The sequence below is a fragment of the Zootoca vivipara genome, chromosome 1, assembly GCF_965207765.1.
Source record: "Zootoca vivipara chromosome 1, rZooViv2.hap1.1, whole genome shotgun sequence".
Classification (NCBI taxonomy): domain Eukaryota; kingdom Metazoa; phylum Chordata; class Lepidosauria; order Squamata; family Lacertidae; genus Zootoca; species Zootoca vivipara.
Genome location: NC_142582.1, coordinates 93318279 through 93333642, shown reverse-complemented (window position 1 = coordinate 93333642; position 15364 = coordinate 93318279). Strand labels below are relative to the sequence as shown.

Sequence of the window (15364 nt, the reverse complement as noted above, 5' to 3'; positions counted from 1 at the left end):
ATCCTAAGAAAAATCTTTAATTAAATTTGTTTGTTTGTTTTAAAAATGTATTACATAACTAGACAAAATAAATTATTCTACAGTGTATAATATTGTGCAGTACAACCAGTGTGGTGCAGTGGTTTGAGTGCTCGACTAGGATCCAGTAGATCAGAGTTCAAATCCCCACTCAGCCATGAAGCTCACTGGGTGACGTAGGACCCATCATAGTCTCTCAGCCAAACCTACCTCATAGGGTTGTTGTGAGGTACATAATGGGAGAGAATCATGTACGCCTCCTAAAGCTCCTTGGCAGATATTAAGTAAATAAATAATAAATATGTTGACTCAATGTCACACACATTTCACTGTGTGGGGATATTTGAAGATTCACAGATGAAATGCCCCATGTAAGTCATGTTTAGATTTGAAATCAATTGGGGGGGACCACAGTTGGAACATCTTATTTTTATTTTTAATTGTATCCCGCCCCTCATCGATATATCTCACAACATAAAACTACAATATAAAAATATATTATAAAATTAAGAACAAACCCGGCATAATCCCTTTCCCAGAACATCGGGTGTCAATCAACCAAAGGCTGCTGTTTTCCCCTGGCGTTTTCCACAGGGGAGAGTGGGCACTAAGAAATGGGCAGTACTGTATTTCAACTTCACATTCTCCTCCAGGCCTGAAAGGGTTTCCAATTGCTTTCAGATCTGCCCGTCCTCTTCCCTTTCACAGGAGGCGGCTGGGGGAAAGGCGCGCCTCTAAGCATCCTCCCCTTTCCCTTCCCTCTTGCCTGCTCAAAGTAAATAGGAAGGGTTGGGTGTCCAGGCGTTGAATTTCACTTCCTGTCACCTGGAGTCTTTTGTCTCTCCCTGAGCGCTTGTTAAAGGGCGCACCTTGAAGTTCAGGCGGCGGGGAAGGAGTTAATCGGAGATCCGCGGAAGGGAAACACCCCTCTTGGGCTGCAGCGTAGCCCGTGAGTCAGTTTCACCTGAAACCTGTCGGCAGGTAGGGGGAAAAAAACCCGAAAAGGGAAACAGATCACAGAGGTCCGAGCGAGGGAGGAAGTCGTCGCACAAAACCGAAGGGAAAGCGCCCAGGGAGCCTCACTCTTTCGATCCCCGGACACGCGCCCGCCGCCCGCAATTCTCTCCGAGGAGGAACCGAAAGGAAACGTCGCCGTCGCGCATCGCCAGTTGGACTTTTTGGGAACAGGCGAGCCAGAGTTTAAAAATAAAATAAAATCTGGGGGGGAACAGTTTTTTAAAGAAATACTCTTTGGGCTAATGAGCCACAAGTAGAGGGGAGGGCAAACAACTCCCTTTCAGCTGCTTTCCTAGTCGACGGCGCGGTCGACTCTCCTTGGCAAGCCCTTCTGCGCTTTGCCTGCTTTCCGCTCCTCGAAGCGCACCGCCCTCGCTCGGCTGCGGAGATCCACCGCCTGCGAGGAAGAAGGGGCCTGCCCGCGCCACAATGCTCCCCCGTCGGATTCATGTCCAGGCTGGGCTGCTGCTTCAGCTCGCCGCGGCTGCCTTGGTAGCCGTCGGGCAGGAAGAGGCGGCGGAAGGAGTCTCCTTCGGAGACAAGTGCCAGGCCCATTTCACGGCCGGCTTGCCCGACTTCGTCCTGGACACGGACGCCTCGGTGGAAAACGGAGCCACTTTCCTGTCGTCGCCGTCGGTGGAGCGGGGCCGCGACTGCGTGCGGGCCTGCTGCAAGCACCCGCAGTGCAACCTGGCTCTGGTGGAGAAGATCCCTGGAGGGGACGGGGAAGACGGAATCCACAGCTGCTTCCTCCTCGACTGCCTCTACGAGCAGGCCTTCGTCTGCAAGTTTGCCCGGAAGGATGGCTTCCTCAACTATGTCAAGAAGGACGTGTACGAGGCCTATGTGGCCATGCGGGGGAAAGGCCATCGGGGTAAGGAGATGTGTGTGTGTGTGTGTTTTGTGGTTGTGGTGTATTGTGGGACGTGTCGATATTTGCCCTACTGTGTGGAGTGGAGAGAAGTATTATTCCCCCCCCCCCCAAAATACTAGAATTCCAGAGAGACCCCTACTGGAGTTGGAAGTCGGCTTTTGAAAAAAGGATTAGACCAGGGGTCGCCAACATTTAGGGGCCTTGAGTTGTATTCACCAAGTGGAGGAAATGTGGTAGGTAACACAACACACACAACATCCCCCCCCCAAATCCTGGGAACTGTAGTTCACCCCTTTCTGGTTCAGTTCTCAGCACAAACTGCAGTTCCCTGTAAGGCAGGGTGGTTTTCAACATTGTGATATATTACCAGCTGAGCACTGCAATATACCAATATATTGCGAAGACTGAATTAAGGATGCAAGTATGTAGAAGCGAACCCAGGCTTATTTCTTTTTGGCCCTTTAAGTTTAATGTGGTTACTGTATACAGCTGCTGCCACCCTCACAACCAAGGACACACCACAACCTGTTCAATTGGCTACAGCTAAATGCTTCCTTCAAGCCTAATTTCAGCACTGGGAGGAGCAGGCACCCTGTGGGTGTCAAGGGTGCATGTGTGTCAAGAGGTGCTACACTGGAGACCTCAGGATTAGGCAAGTGAATGGAGTGTAGGTCTATCAAAGCAGTTCTAACTACTGAGTTGAGCCTCCATGTCCAGGAGCAGTTTATACCTCTTGGGCACAAATGGCAAGAGAAGGCAACCACCTTCAGACTTTGATCATAAGCAACCAGAGGCATCTTACCTGCTGCCCCTGGAAACAGAACAGTGGAACCTTTATCTGATCTGGAAAAACAGTTAATATGCTTTTGTGAGAGTCTGTGGCCAAGCATTTCCCCCCCTGAAAATTCATAAATCCAGAATCTTCAACAGGAGGAAGGGTAAACACATATATTACAAAGGCTGAAATCCAAGCACAGGGAGGAAATCTCATTGGAAAAAATCCACCAGGGAGTAAATCCCATTGAATTTAGTGGGATTTAATTGTGAGGAAAAGATGCTCAGGGATGTGTAAATGAAAGCTTAAGAACTTTTAGCCTTTTTGCAGTGTGATCCTGGCTGAAAAATTTAACTGGACGTTTTATGGGGGTGAAGGGCAGGGGTCTGTAGTTTGTTGTTATTGCCCCTCTATAATGGCAGCCTTCCAGTAGAATGTCTACATAAAGATATTTCAAAATACGTGCAGCAGTTTCTAACAAAACAAATATGAGGAGTGGCAGGCGGTCACGCTCTTCATCAATAACATTGTTCTGTACTTTTTCCTGGAAAGGTGCAATATTACAGGAATGTTCCAGTTTAACACTGGAACTTTTCCAAGTTGTGGCTTCTTGTGTGTGTATGCAAATTGTGACAGTGTAAAACATCTATCCCACATTCCCATCAACATGGATTATGACGCAGCGTAGCACTTTAACAAAAAGAATGGTTACACATGGAGAAACGCCACTAAATCCTTTCTGCACATGTTGATCTCTAACACTACAAATGTACATGTGCTGCCCATTATTTGTGTGCTGCCTGCGTATCCTTCCTCAAGACTGGGCTTTTGTTTCAGGGTGATTGCATTTTCCACCCACTAAATATGTTATATTTTATACTTGGCAGCCAAGGTGGCCTTTGGCTGCATACTAACTCTAGCAAATAGTGCCTTGTTCAATTTTTTAGTAACTTGAGTCTTAAAAAAATCATTTTATAGCTTGCTTCAAAATTTGCATCTGTGATTTATCATTACTCAAGTCAGTAAATTTGCACAAATGTATCTGATCGTAATTGGTCAAGCACATACCATTTGGTGTTACTGATCTTATAAACATTCCTGCAAATAGCTCCTGCCCCCCAAACACACAAACAATGCAGTATTAGGCATGCAGGTGAGTATTGCCAGATTTACAAGTAAAGATGATCTGCTTATACTATTTGATTCCTCTATTGCCTTGCATGCCTAGGAAACTGCATCCCATTCCACAACAGTGCATCTGTTGTTGTGATTAGCTTCAGGTTGTGTTATGGGCAACTCCTGGATATAGTCAGTGATGTAATTTTATCAGTTGTCACTAACTAACCAGCCTGCATTCCAGCTTGACCCCAGTGGTTACCCCAGTGGTTTTCAACCAGTGTGCCGTGGCACCCTGGGGTGCCTTGAATGATGGTCAGGGGTGCCACGGGTACTTTGATGCCCTCTCATGTCTCTGCCTCCCAAAGGCTTGCACAGCTGTTTATTGCGGCAGCCCTGGCTATAAGCTCTGCAGGTGAATGGTGCCTCTGGAAGGCATCTCTCTTTGGGGTAGGGTGGGGGGCAGCTCAGAGACCAAGAACGGCGGCAGCAGGAGGAGGAGAGGAAGCCACACAATGGAGGGTGTTCGAAAAGGGGTGAGAGGCTGCCAGCTCTGTGGGCAAGGGGTGACCTAACTGGGCCCCTGACCCCCACAGGGGTGCCGCAGAAAGAATGTAGTTCAGGCATCCCCAAAGTGCGGCCCTCCAGATGTTTTGGCCTACAACTCCCATGATCCCTAGCTAACAGGACCAGTGGTCAGGGATGATGGGAACTGTAGTCCAAAACATCTGGAGGGCCGAAGTCTGGGGATGCCTGATGTAGTTGCTTAAGGGAGCCAGGTTGAAAGTCTCTGACTTACCCAACAAGAATAATTCCCCTGTAACAACCCATGATGTGATGCTGTACTACTTACACTCAATCAATGCCCTGTGTCATAACTGGTTGGACATTCCCAATGAGGCAGAGTACAGGACTTGGACTTGTGCAGGACTTGGACCAGGGGAACTTTGTTTCTAATCCCTACTTTCTGGTTCCTTCTTGTAGTGATAAACGTTTTAGCCCCGTTGACTGCAGACCTGAAGTTCTGGGGGAAACCCTGCCATATTAAGGAGTATATATCACTGGGGAGAGAAGCATGGTGCCAGACCATAGGGAATGTTTTGAAAATGCACAATCTTACCCAGGTGTCTGCAGATACAGTGCTGAAGGGTCAAGGGAATGTGCCTAAATGTGCTTTGACTCCTGAATGTCCAGAGATTGGTGGGAGAGAAACGAGAGTTTCAGATCTTGGGTTACCTAAGAGAGCTTTGAGTAAAAGCTCATTGTGCACCTATCAAAATATCTTTGCAGGTCCAAATGTTTTTAAAGTGCCTCTTTAAGCATTTAATTGCACGGAAAGTTGTGCCTTCCATGAAGCATTTTTTCCCATTTCTGTTCTCTAACTATTTGCGGCCTGGCAACAGAAGTATCAAAGTCTTCAAAGAAATCTAAACCTAGGGCAAGGAGTGTCATGGGGATTAGGTCTGCGCCTTCCTGGAACATAATTGCCTCATGCTGAACCAGGAATGCTTTCATGGAGGAGAATAATACAGTGCAAGGTCCTATATTTGGAGGTGGAACTGCAGCTTCTTGGCATCTCAAGTTTAAAAAGGCAGCAGGTGGTGTGAGAGACCCTCTGCATGAAGCTCTGGAGAGCCACTGCCAAAGGTCACATGCACAGCATACCTACATTTAAAACACTGTTATATTACTTTGACAGTCATGGGGAATCCTGGGGACTGTAGTTTGTTTTGGGTGCTGACCCACACAGAACAGTTCCCAGGATTCCCCATGAGTGCTAAAGTGGCATGACACTGCTATAACAACAACAACAATAAATAATAATAATAATATTGTTTTATTTGTATCCCGGCCTTGGGCGGGCTCAGAGCAGCTAACATCATAAAAACAACACAATATGCATAAAAACAGACATCAATTAATTAAAATACATCTTAAAATTAATTCAGACAAGTTAAAATCTGGGCAGGTGGCAATTATCAGGTTGGAATTGAGAGTGGTTAATACTTGCCGGGACCAACTGTTTCCACTGATCATACAAGGACCTGTGAGTGGGTTGGGGGCCTCTTTTGGGCTTGTTTTATACAAAGGAAAGTACCGTAAGTCAAACTGCATCCTGCCCAAAGGCCTGGCGGAACAGCTCCGTCTTTAAATATATGGCATGGAGGTGATCAAAGCTGGGCTAGAAAGATCAATGGCCAAAGGTTTGATCTAATGTAAGGCAACATCCTATGTTTGTATAGGAGGTCTCCGCACCAATTTACCAGTTGGATTAACCAATTTACTGTAAAAGGATAAATACAACATTAAAAAAGGAGGTCTCGGTACAGCCAGGAAGACCTTTTATTTTTGCTTCCTCTTCTGTTCAGAATGTTTCATGCTTTTCTGTTACTGGAAAGAGGAGGAGGATCACACGATATTGATGGCATCATGTACACACGACAAAACCTTTCAAATATACCCGACATCACTAACAGGTCTTGTTTGTGGGCTTTTCATAGGCATCTGGTTATCTGCTGTGAGAACAGGATGCCGGACTAGGTGGGCCTGATCCAGCACTCTCTTCTGGTGTTCCTAAACAATCCATGACATTTTTTTTAATGTAGCTGTTGTAGTGGATGATATATATACAGTATATGAAAACACTAGTTTCCTACTTTCTATACTTTATGCTAGGAATGGCAAATACATGGGCATGGATGGTTTCGAAGGCTGTGAGAGCAATTTGCCCTGTACTCATTACACATTTCCCTGTTCAAAATTGCTGCAGGATTTCTCAATAGTAACCAAAGCAAATTTAATGCTTTATCTGTTAGTGGGGGCTCTGTGTGTGTCTCACTGAAGCTTAACCTCCACCATCCAATTATTATAAGGGAACTGAGAAACTGTTTCAAGCCAGGAGATGAGAAGATTGGTGAACAATAAACTAGCTCACAAAAATTGAAAGGGTTGGAGACTGTACACAGTAATACCAATTTGGCTTTCTCCTGTATAAACTTCCCCTTGTGTTGAGGTCACATTCTGAGGCGCCTTCTCTGAATGACTATCATAGATGCTTGCTGGTGTTTCCAGGTTATGAAATGCCTTTCTGGGAAGGTTTGCTTGGTGCCTGTTCTTCATTTTGGCCCAGGATTGTAAATTCTATCCAGATGGGCTTTTGGAGATAAGCAAAACACTTATTCCTTTGTCTACTCCAGCTTTAATTTGCTTCGTTCCTGCTTTGTTTTTGTGGCTTTAAAAATCTCTGCATGTTTATGATTGCTGGGGGCTGATTTGTGGGACTGAGATATTTGAAAATGAAATACAATTGACGCAGCTGGCAAGGAATGGTGGTGGGATCTGAGCCAGAAAACGAATGTATTCTGTAGCTATGACATATGAACTAGGTCAGGAGGTGGGGAATCCCGTGGAGAATGGAAGGCTTGTTTGAACAGGACAAGTGAGTGCATCATTTCCGTTGGGTGCCCAGGAAGAGTGAGGTTACTGTAGGTGTGTTTCTAGGAGACCAGATTAACAAAGCCCCTGAGCAGTGAGGTGGCTTACCTACCTGGCAGATACTTTGCCGTTTACGTCACTTTCTCTCCATGACCTGCCTGAGACTTCTGCTGCGTTGGAGGGAATGTAAGAGACAAAACACAGAAGTTTGCCTCCAGTCTGTGCATATCATTAAAACTTGGTTTTGGCAGGCAAGGCTGTGTGATTGTCTGACTTAGGCAATGGATATGACCCCACCCAAAGAGTAAGGAACAGAGACCGCCGAGAATGTGTAGAGGGGCATCCCGGTCGTAATGAACCCTGCTTGCAGTCTCAAGAGCAAAAGGTCAGATATACATGTTGTCCACCCCACTTGATCAGTTCTCCAAGCTTTTTCCCTGGATGTGTTTAGGTTATTGTGAAGGTAAATGTGAAGGAATATGTAGAGTCAGAAAGGGAGAGGGGACATCAAAAATGTAGGAGAGTTGGCTGTTCAAATAGTACAGTTTAGCACAGTGTTACTCAAACTTGGGTCTCCATAGTTTCCAACTCCCATAATCCCTAGCTAGTGGTCAAGGATGATGGGAGTTGTAGTCCAACAACAGCTGGAGACCCCAGTTTGAGAAACAGTGTTTAGCAGCTTTGCACCTCTGCAGCATGTCTCATGCAGTGCATAAGTAATGTGTGCGTTATTGGTCCAAAGAGCAATACGGTATAGCGGTCAGAATTGCAGTAGTAAATAAGCTGCATGGGTAATGGAGGAGGCTAGAGAACAGAAATCAAGCATGACCTGAAGGATAGGTCAGTCAGTAGAGCACGAGACTCTTAATCCCAGAGTCATGGGTTCAAGCCCCAAGTTGGCCAAGAGATTGCTGTATTGCAGGGGGTTGGATTAGATGACGCTTGGGTCCCTTCCAACCCTAGGATTCTCTGTTTTTATGTGTTCTCCAGATGGTACTGTGCTCCTAGAGTAGGGATGGAAACCTGTAGCCCTCTAGATGCTGCTGGACTGCAGTAGTCATAATCCATGACCATTGGCCATGTTGGCTGCTCCTACTGCTGATGGAGGCTGGTGTTCAACATCTGGAGGGCCACAGGTCCTCTCCTCTGTGCTGGTGGATCATTGGGTTGGACTTAGACCTGTGGGAGCTGACTTCAGAAATGCACCGGGGCAGGGTTCCTTTCTTGCATCCTCAGTTCCCCATCAATAAAATGGGAACAGGGCTGCTGCTAGGATAAATCTGATCGTGACTGCAAAACATTTGGAGCCCTAAAGAGTACCTTAGAGATAATTTCTAAGAATTGGTACATGCCACTTCCCAAAGTGTTAGTCTGGCGAAACATTAAGGGTACTGTAATAATGGGCAAATTCTATAACGTCAGAATAAGGATGCCATGCTACTTCCTCTTTGTCATCCTGTAGGCCAAATGCCCCAACTGGTATATCCAGTATAATTCCAGTATGATTTCTCCAGAGCCTTGCCCAGCTATGGTGTCAACCTTCACCTTCTTGTACAGCCTTGTGATGATCAGCTCACCCAGAACTGCCAATATGGTCACATTAGTTTTTATTTGAAACAAACAAACAAAAATCCTTCCAGCAGCACTTTAGAGACCTACTAAGTTTCATTTTGTTTCGACTACGTCAGACCAACACGGCTACCTACCTGTAACTAGTTTTTATTTGTTAGCTGTCAGATGCAACCACAGCAATCACAACTGAGGTTGCAACGTAACATTGCCATGCTCTTCCTTATTCAACAGCCCAAGCTTGATCTGTGCATGGAGTGCCTCAGCTCACATGGGTGGCCTGTTAATTTCTGTAGAAGCTCTGTTCCATCCCGCAGAACAGAGTGAGGAGCCTGTGGCCCCTCCAGAGGTTGTTGGACTAGAACTCCCATCACCACTCTGGCTGGGATTGATGGGAGTTGGAATCCAACAACAGCTGGAAAGCCCATAGGCTCCCCTTCCCTACTGAAATAGATTTGCTTCCTTCACTGAGATTAGCCTTCTTCCCTCCCTTGTGATGCAGGTGAAAGATCTATGATGATTCCTTTGATCAGCACACATAAGATTTTATATGCCAGAATAAAAAGGGAATATACCTGGTACGCTCAAGTGTGCAAAAACAGCTCTGGTGTGGGGAAAAAAAGGGGGGGGAGGCATTAGCTCAGTTGTTAGTTAGAGCATGGTGCTGATAATGGCAAGGTTGCAGGTTCGATCCCCGTATGAGACAACTGTATATTCCTGCATTGTAGAGGGTTGGACTAGATGATCTTCAGAGTCTCTTCCAACTCTGCAAACCTATGATTCTATGTGCCTAAACACTTTCTGCTCAAATGAGAAAACTGCTTTTAGGATCAGATGGGTATTTGAGTATTTGTTTTTGACCACTTAAAAAAAATACATAGTCAAAAGAAGATGATACATGATTGTGCTGAAGCTGAGCAAGAATAGAAAGAAAAGCATTTTGTCTGGAATCTTTAGATGGAATAATGTGCCAAAGACTCTTCTCCTTGTTTGTAATTCTTGAACAATTCTGGCGCCCCCTCAGCTCTTGCTACTTGTTTTGGCTGTTAAGAATTGTTTTGGTTAAGAATTGTTTTGGCTGCTAGGAATTAAGGACTAATGCTGTTCATCATAAACTGTGTTCTTGGGTGCCTGCTGTTTGACTCTTGAGTGATGCTGCTGTGCTCTGAGAACAACTTCTTGTGCTCGTTCTATTTTCTCCATAAAATGGGAATCCTGTGTTTTCCTTATGTGAAAGGGCAGGACCCAAAGATGTTTACTGGCAACAATCTAGAGCCTGCTATTTAAACTATGACTTCATAGGTTCATTCTGGGTCCAGGCAAACCAGTTCAGTGGGAGTGGAATAATAACCTCCTCAAACTTTTGCCTATGTTTAGAACAGCACCTTCTCCTAATACTGCGAAATACTTGCAAACACAGCCTGCCTCCAGTTTTTCAGCTTATAGGGTGGGCAGAAGTGTCTCCAGAACTGTCAGCATCCCAGAAGCAACTGCTGGTGACTTTTGGACTTTGATCCTAGGCACTTGCATGCAGGGAAGTGGCTGTTGTTGAGAGAGATGGGGATTTCCTTCCCAAGTAGGTGCTTTTGCAGTGGAGCCCAGCAATTTGCAGTTTGTTTTCCCAACAGACTTTGCCATCCAGCCTGACCTACCTTGCAGGGTTGTTGTAAAATACTTTGGCCCCATCACATTTGCCAGCAGAATAAATGGTGGGACAAAGAATTTCCTTTTGATTGCTTGCACCCTTTAGTAGCAAGTGCTGGACAAAAGTGTGAATCCTGGATTGGTCTGGATTTAATTTTGATTTAGCAACACTCACTAGGCCTGGGCGATATATCAATATATAGCCCAGGACCAGTATGAGGAGCAGACCATGATGTCGGCTTCACTCAGCAGTATATCGCTGGTGAAACCGCCACCACTCTTGAGTCCCTCTGCTGGCGACTTCCTCTAGCGAGTGTTGGCAAAGTTTTTGTGGATTGTGCCGATTCACGGTCCTGCAGACGCTGTGGTGGGCCGTAGTGTGCGCGCGCACGCATGCACAAATGCTATTTCCGGCGCTCCTTCCAGCGGAGGAGGCATGCACAGCTTCCTATTGGCTGCAGGAGCTTCCTGCAGCCAATAGGAAGGCGGCCAGCGTCACAGAAGGCAGTTCCCGCTCTGCTCCGCGCCGGTTTAGCGCAGCGCACGGGAGCCGACCGAGCTGGTCCATGGGCTGGTTAAACGACCCCGCCTTAGGTTGCTGACCCCTGCTGTACCCTCATACTGTACAGAGGGAGAAAAAAGCTACATCGGCGAACCGTCAATACAACCCACTACAGCCCACCAGTGGAATTTGCTGCCAAGGAGTGTGGTGGAGTCTCCTTCTTTGGAGGTCTTTAAGTGGAGGCTTGACAGCCATATGTCAAGAAAGCTCTGATGGTGTTTCCTGCTTGGCAGGGGGTTCGACTGGATGGCCCTTGTGGTCTCTTCCAACTATGATTCTATCTTTTAACTCAGGGTCCCCAAACTAAGGCCCGGGGGCCGGATGCGGCCCAATCGCCTTCTAAATCCGGCCTGCGGACAGTCCGGGAATCAGCAAGTTTTCACATGAGTAGAATGTGTCCTTTTATTTAAAATGCATCTCTGGGTTATTTGTGGGGCCTGTCTGGTGTTTTTACATGAGTAGAATGTGTCCTTTTATTTAAAATGCACTCTGGGTTATTTGTGGGGCATAGGAATTCGTTCATTTTTTTTCTTTTCAAAATACAGTCTGGCCCCCCACAAGGTCTGAGGGACAGTGGACCGGCCCCCTGCAGAAAAGGTTTGCTGACCCCTGTTTTAACTGCTCAGCTGAGGAGTGTGTGGTGCTGCTCCCCTCAGGATCCCCCAGCCTGGCACTGGCTCCAGGCAAGGGATCCCAGCTACTCTCCCCGCTCATCCGCAAGCTGGGGGAGCACCAGGGATGGCTCAGCTGGGCGTGGGAAGCCTTCCTGAGCCCCAGCTGAGCTGTACAAACAAGCTGCCTTGTCCCTGCCCACTAGGCACCAGGGTGAAACCACCTCAGCTCCCACGGTGAGAGCTGCAGCAATTTCACCCAGTGCCTTGCAGCCAATGCAGCTTGGCTTGTTCAACATTGCGGTATATCGTCAGACCACGATGTTTGGCTGGTGATATACTGTGATGCTGAAAAGCTGCTGTCGCCCAGCCCTAACACTCACCGTGACATAGTTGGCTGCTGCTTTAAATTAATATGAAGTGTTCTGGTACCTTTGCCAGTGTTTTTGCAGGAAAGCTTAAAGCCACTCATTGCGATGGCACAAAACTCATACTGGCCAACATCGCTTTCACAGCAGTCGAAAAAATTCAGTGTCACGTGGCCGCTGAATTTCTTTGGATTTGCTGAAGAGAATGTGATACTGTTTGCCTTAAAAACAAGGGAAATGAAACCCCTGAAAATCCAAAGTGGTACAGACTAAACAGAGTTGCAGTGCTTAGAGTCGGAAGGTATTTGTCATGTATACAGTGCTAAAGAAAGAAAGAACAACTGGACAGTTTCATGATGCTGAACTTTGATCTCAGCTTATGATAGGCAAATGCTTTACTTGAGTCAAAGTTCTCAGATAAAGGAAGTTAGACCAGGATTATATATCGAGGCGAAGTTTGTTTTTGTATAATGCAGGTCATGAGAAAGACTTTGCTGAAACTCCTGGGCTGAAAGAGGCTGCATCTCCAGGGGCAGAGTACATGCTGATGCAGAAGGCCCAGTTTGAATCTCCAGCTAAAAGGATCTTGGATAGCAGAACTGGAAAAGCCAGAGACTTCAGAATGTTGCTGCATCTCAGAGGAAAAACCAAGCTGGTTCTCGTCTGTAAAGGGGTTTGCCAGTGGTGTCTTGGCTACAGATTTTACCCAGTCTGTTTTGGATCCTTTCCCCAACACAACCTTGGGAATTATAGTTCTGGGATCAAACCAGGGCTCTTTCATGGAACTGATTCTTGCTACAAAAGCAACAACTGCTTTGTGTTTTGTACATAAACTGGTCCTAATAACATTTATTATTTCCACTGATTGACTCCACACACTCCTCCTTGGACTTATACAACTACCAAAATCTTGATCTAAGCTTGTAGTACAAATACGTCCTTTAGTTAATTTAATTTCTGTGTTGGGGGGGGGGAGGAGTTCCAGGTCGATCCAAGTGTATTTTTGTGTGTGTCTGTTTGTGTGTGCTTGTTGTCTTTCTCTATAAAGGTGAATGGCTCAGGCTTGAATGCTTTAATCTCTTAAAGACCAGACTCACCTTTAGAATCTCTCTTCTCTTTTCAAATAGGAATGTTATTGGTATGTGTTTTGTTTGTTTTTCTTCATGTGTACCTTGAGTGAAATCCTTTGTCTGGAATAAAGTAGGCAAGTCCTGTTGAGGCAGATTCCAGAGATGGCTGCAACACAATACAATGTGAAGCAGGGCTTGCAGAGTTTTGAAACTCTGAGCTGCAAATGAGGCCTACAGGAGTCCTCCTTCCTGGTCAGAATTCCCTTTTCCCCATTCCCTCTTCCCCTCCCAGTTTCCCACCCCCCACCCCTCCAACAATCAGACAGCAAGCATTTAATGGGCACTAAGCATCCTCATCCTTAGGTGCTTTGGGGGTTATGCCATGGTCTGGGTTGATTCTTTTTATTTTTTATTTTTGTGGTACTTCTGCAAACCTAGAGTTTCTCCCAAGCCTACTGAGACTTACGGATACTGTATATGATTAGAAAAAGTCTGTGGAACTTTATTTCAGTATTTGATCACAGCATCGAGACTTTTACATGCACAAAGAAGGAAAAATCCATCATTGCCTACAGTGGAGGAATGGTTGTTAGAATTACTGGACTTAGCTGAGATAGTGAAATTGACATGTTTAATCAGAGAAAAACCCTTGTCAACATTTACTGAAGATTGGAAGCTTTCTATAGGTTTTTTGCATGAAAAAGAAAATGTACAGTACTGTGCTTAGGATATCTGGGTTTGAGGATTGAAGATAATGTTGGTTTATAAAAGGTGGATTTGTTGAGTGTTGTGTTGGAGTGCATGTGTTGAACAATTCTCTCGATATAGCTGAGAGATAAAGAATCAGAAGTTCTCTTTTCTATTTCTTTCTATTTCCCTCTTTTTCTTTTACCCCATCCATCTTTTTCTTCTGTTTCTGCTCTGCGTTTTTATTTAGATTAGTGTTTTAGTCTTGATAAAAAATAATCTGGTACGGATCTTTAATTTTTCCAGATTTCAATAAAAGGAAAGAACCTTCAAGATATTTGAAAACAAAAGCAGATTTCCTGTTTTAATTGCTTGGCCTGAGCAGCCTCCTGGCCTAGGTAGAGTTGGCACAACAGATCACCTTATTCCTGGGGTCAGGGCAAGGTGCAGTTGAGGATTTAAGCTGAAGGGCCTTTGGTTGCTGCCTGTGTTCTTTGGAGTCCAGGTGCTGTTAATAGTGCAAGAATTTTTATTTTATTTTAAACACCTTGGAGGAAGGTTGAAGTGCTACAATAAATGAAAATGACCCAGGTTCAATTCCCAAAACCTCGCCCAGAGCAACTATGTGCAATGTGCATGAACTACAGAGGCATAAAATGTCAGTGATACAAATGAATGATGGCTTCCAATCTGGCCATGTACCAGTGGTGCTCTGAAAGAGACAAGATCTCACCATCACATCCCACATCAGGCAACAATTGCTTAAGCACACAAGCTATCTAGAGCTTGGATAGATATATTTTCTAGCCCTGGTTTTAGTGTGGAGATTAGCAGGGCTTTTTTTTCCAGCCGTAAATCACTGGAACTAGGTTCTAACATGTCTCAGGTGGGTACCATAGCCATTCTAAGAGAACAAATCATGCTGGCCACATGACCTGGAAGCTGTACGCTGGCTCCCTCGGCCAGTAAAGCGAGATGAGCGCCGCAACCCCAGAGTCGTCCACGACTGGGCCTAAAGATCAGGGGTCCCTTTACCTTTTTACTCCCTGGAGCAATGATAACCTTTCTGGGATGTTTCTGGAAGGAGTACTTCACTGTGAGACATACAGTTTATGCAATCAAATGGCAAGTAAGTGCACTTGTCATGGTGATATCTTAGCAAAAACCTATGGGGACTTTGATGTGATCCTAACCATACTGCCTGGAGTATTAAAAGGGCCTGGGTCATCTGTGATCTGTAGGGAGCTAACGATCGCCTTATTTCATAACACATCTTGCATCATGCAGGTTGATTTTCACAAATAAGTAATTTGAGGTGAGGCAGTATAAAAACACACACAAAATATATATAACATAGTAGCAAACAAACAAAATCATGTAAATAACCAATTAATGCCTAAATAGGCCCACTGTAACTGTTTTTGATATTCATGAAGGGGCTTTGTGGTCCTGTGTGTATGTGTGGGGGGTACATCAAGTGGTATAGTAATGCTTTTATAAATAAAAATAAACTTGATACAGTATATAGAAATACTTTCAGAGTGTAATTTTTTAATTTTTTATGTGCTATTTCTATTTTGTAAGGGATGTTTTATGTTTAAATGCTGTGTAATATATA

The 15364-nt window shown here is 45.3% G+C and overlaps 1 protein-coding gene across 2 annotated transcripts in view; it reads left to right on the top strand.

The window, feature by feature from the left end:
- Positions 1-15364, top strand: part of SPINT1 (serine peptidase inhibitor, Kunitz type 1) — a 32644-nt gene continuing 17280 nt past the window's right edge. For both annotated transcript variants that reach the window (XM_035111415.3, XM_035111424.3), the window contains exon 1: positions 1-1909. In XM_035111415.3, the coding sequence (XP_034967306.1) occupies positions 1465-1909 (445 nt within the window). In that variant the 5' untranslated portion in view covers positions 1-1464. The remainder of the gene's footprint in view (positions 1910-15364) is intronic.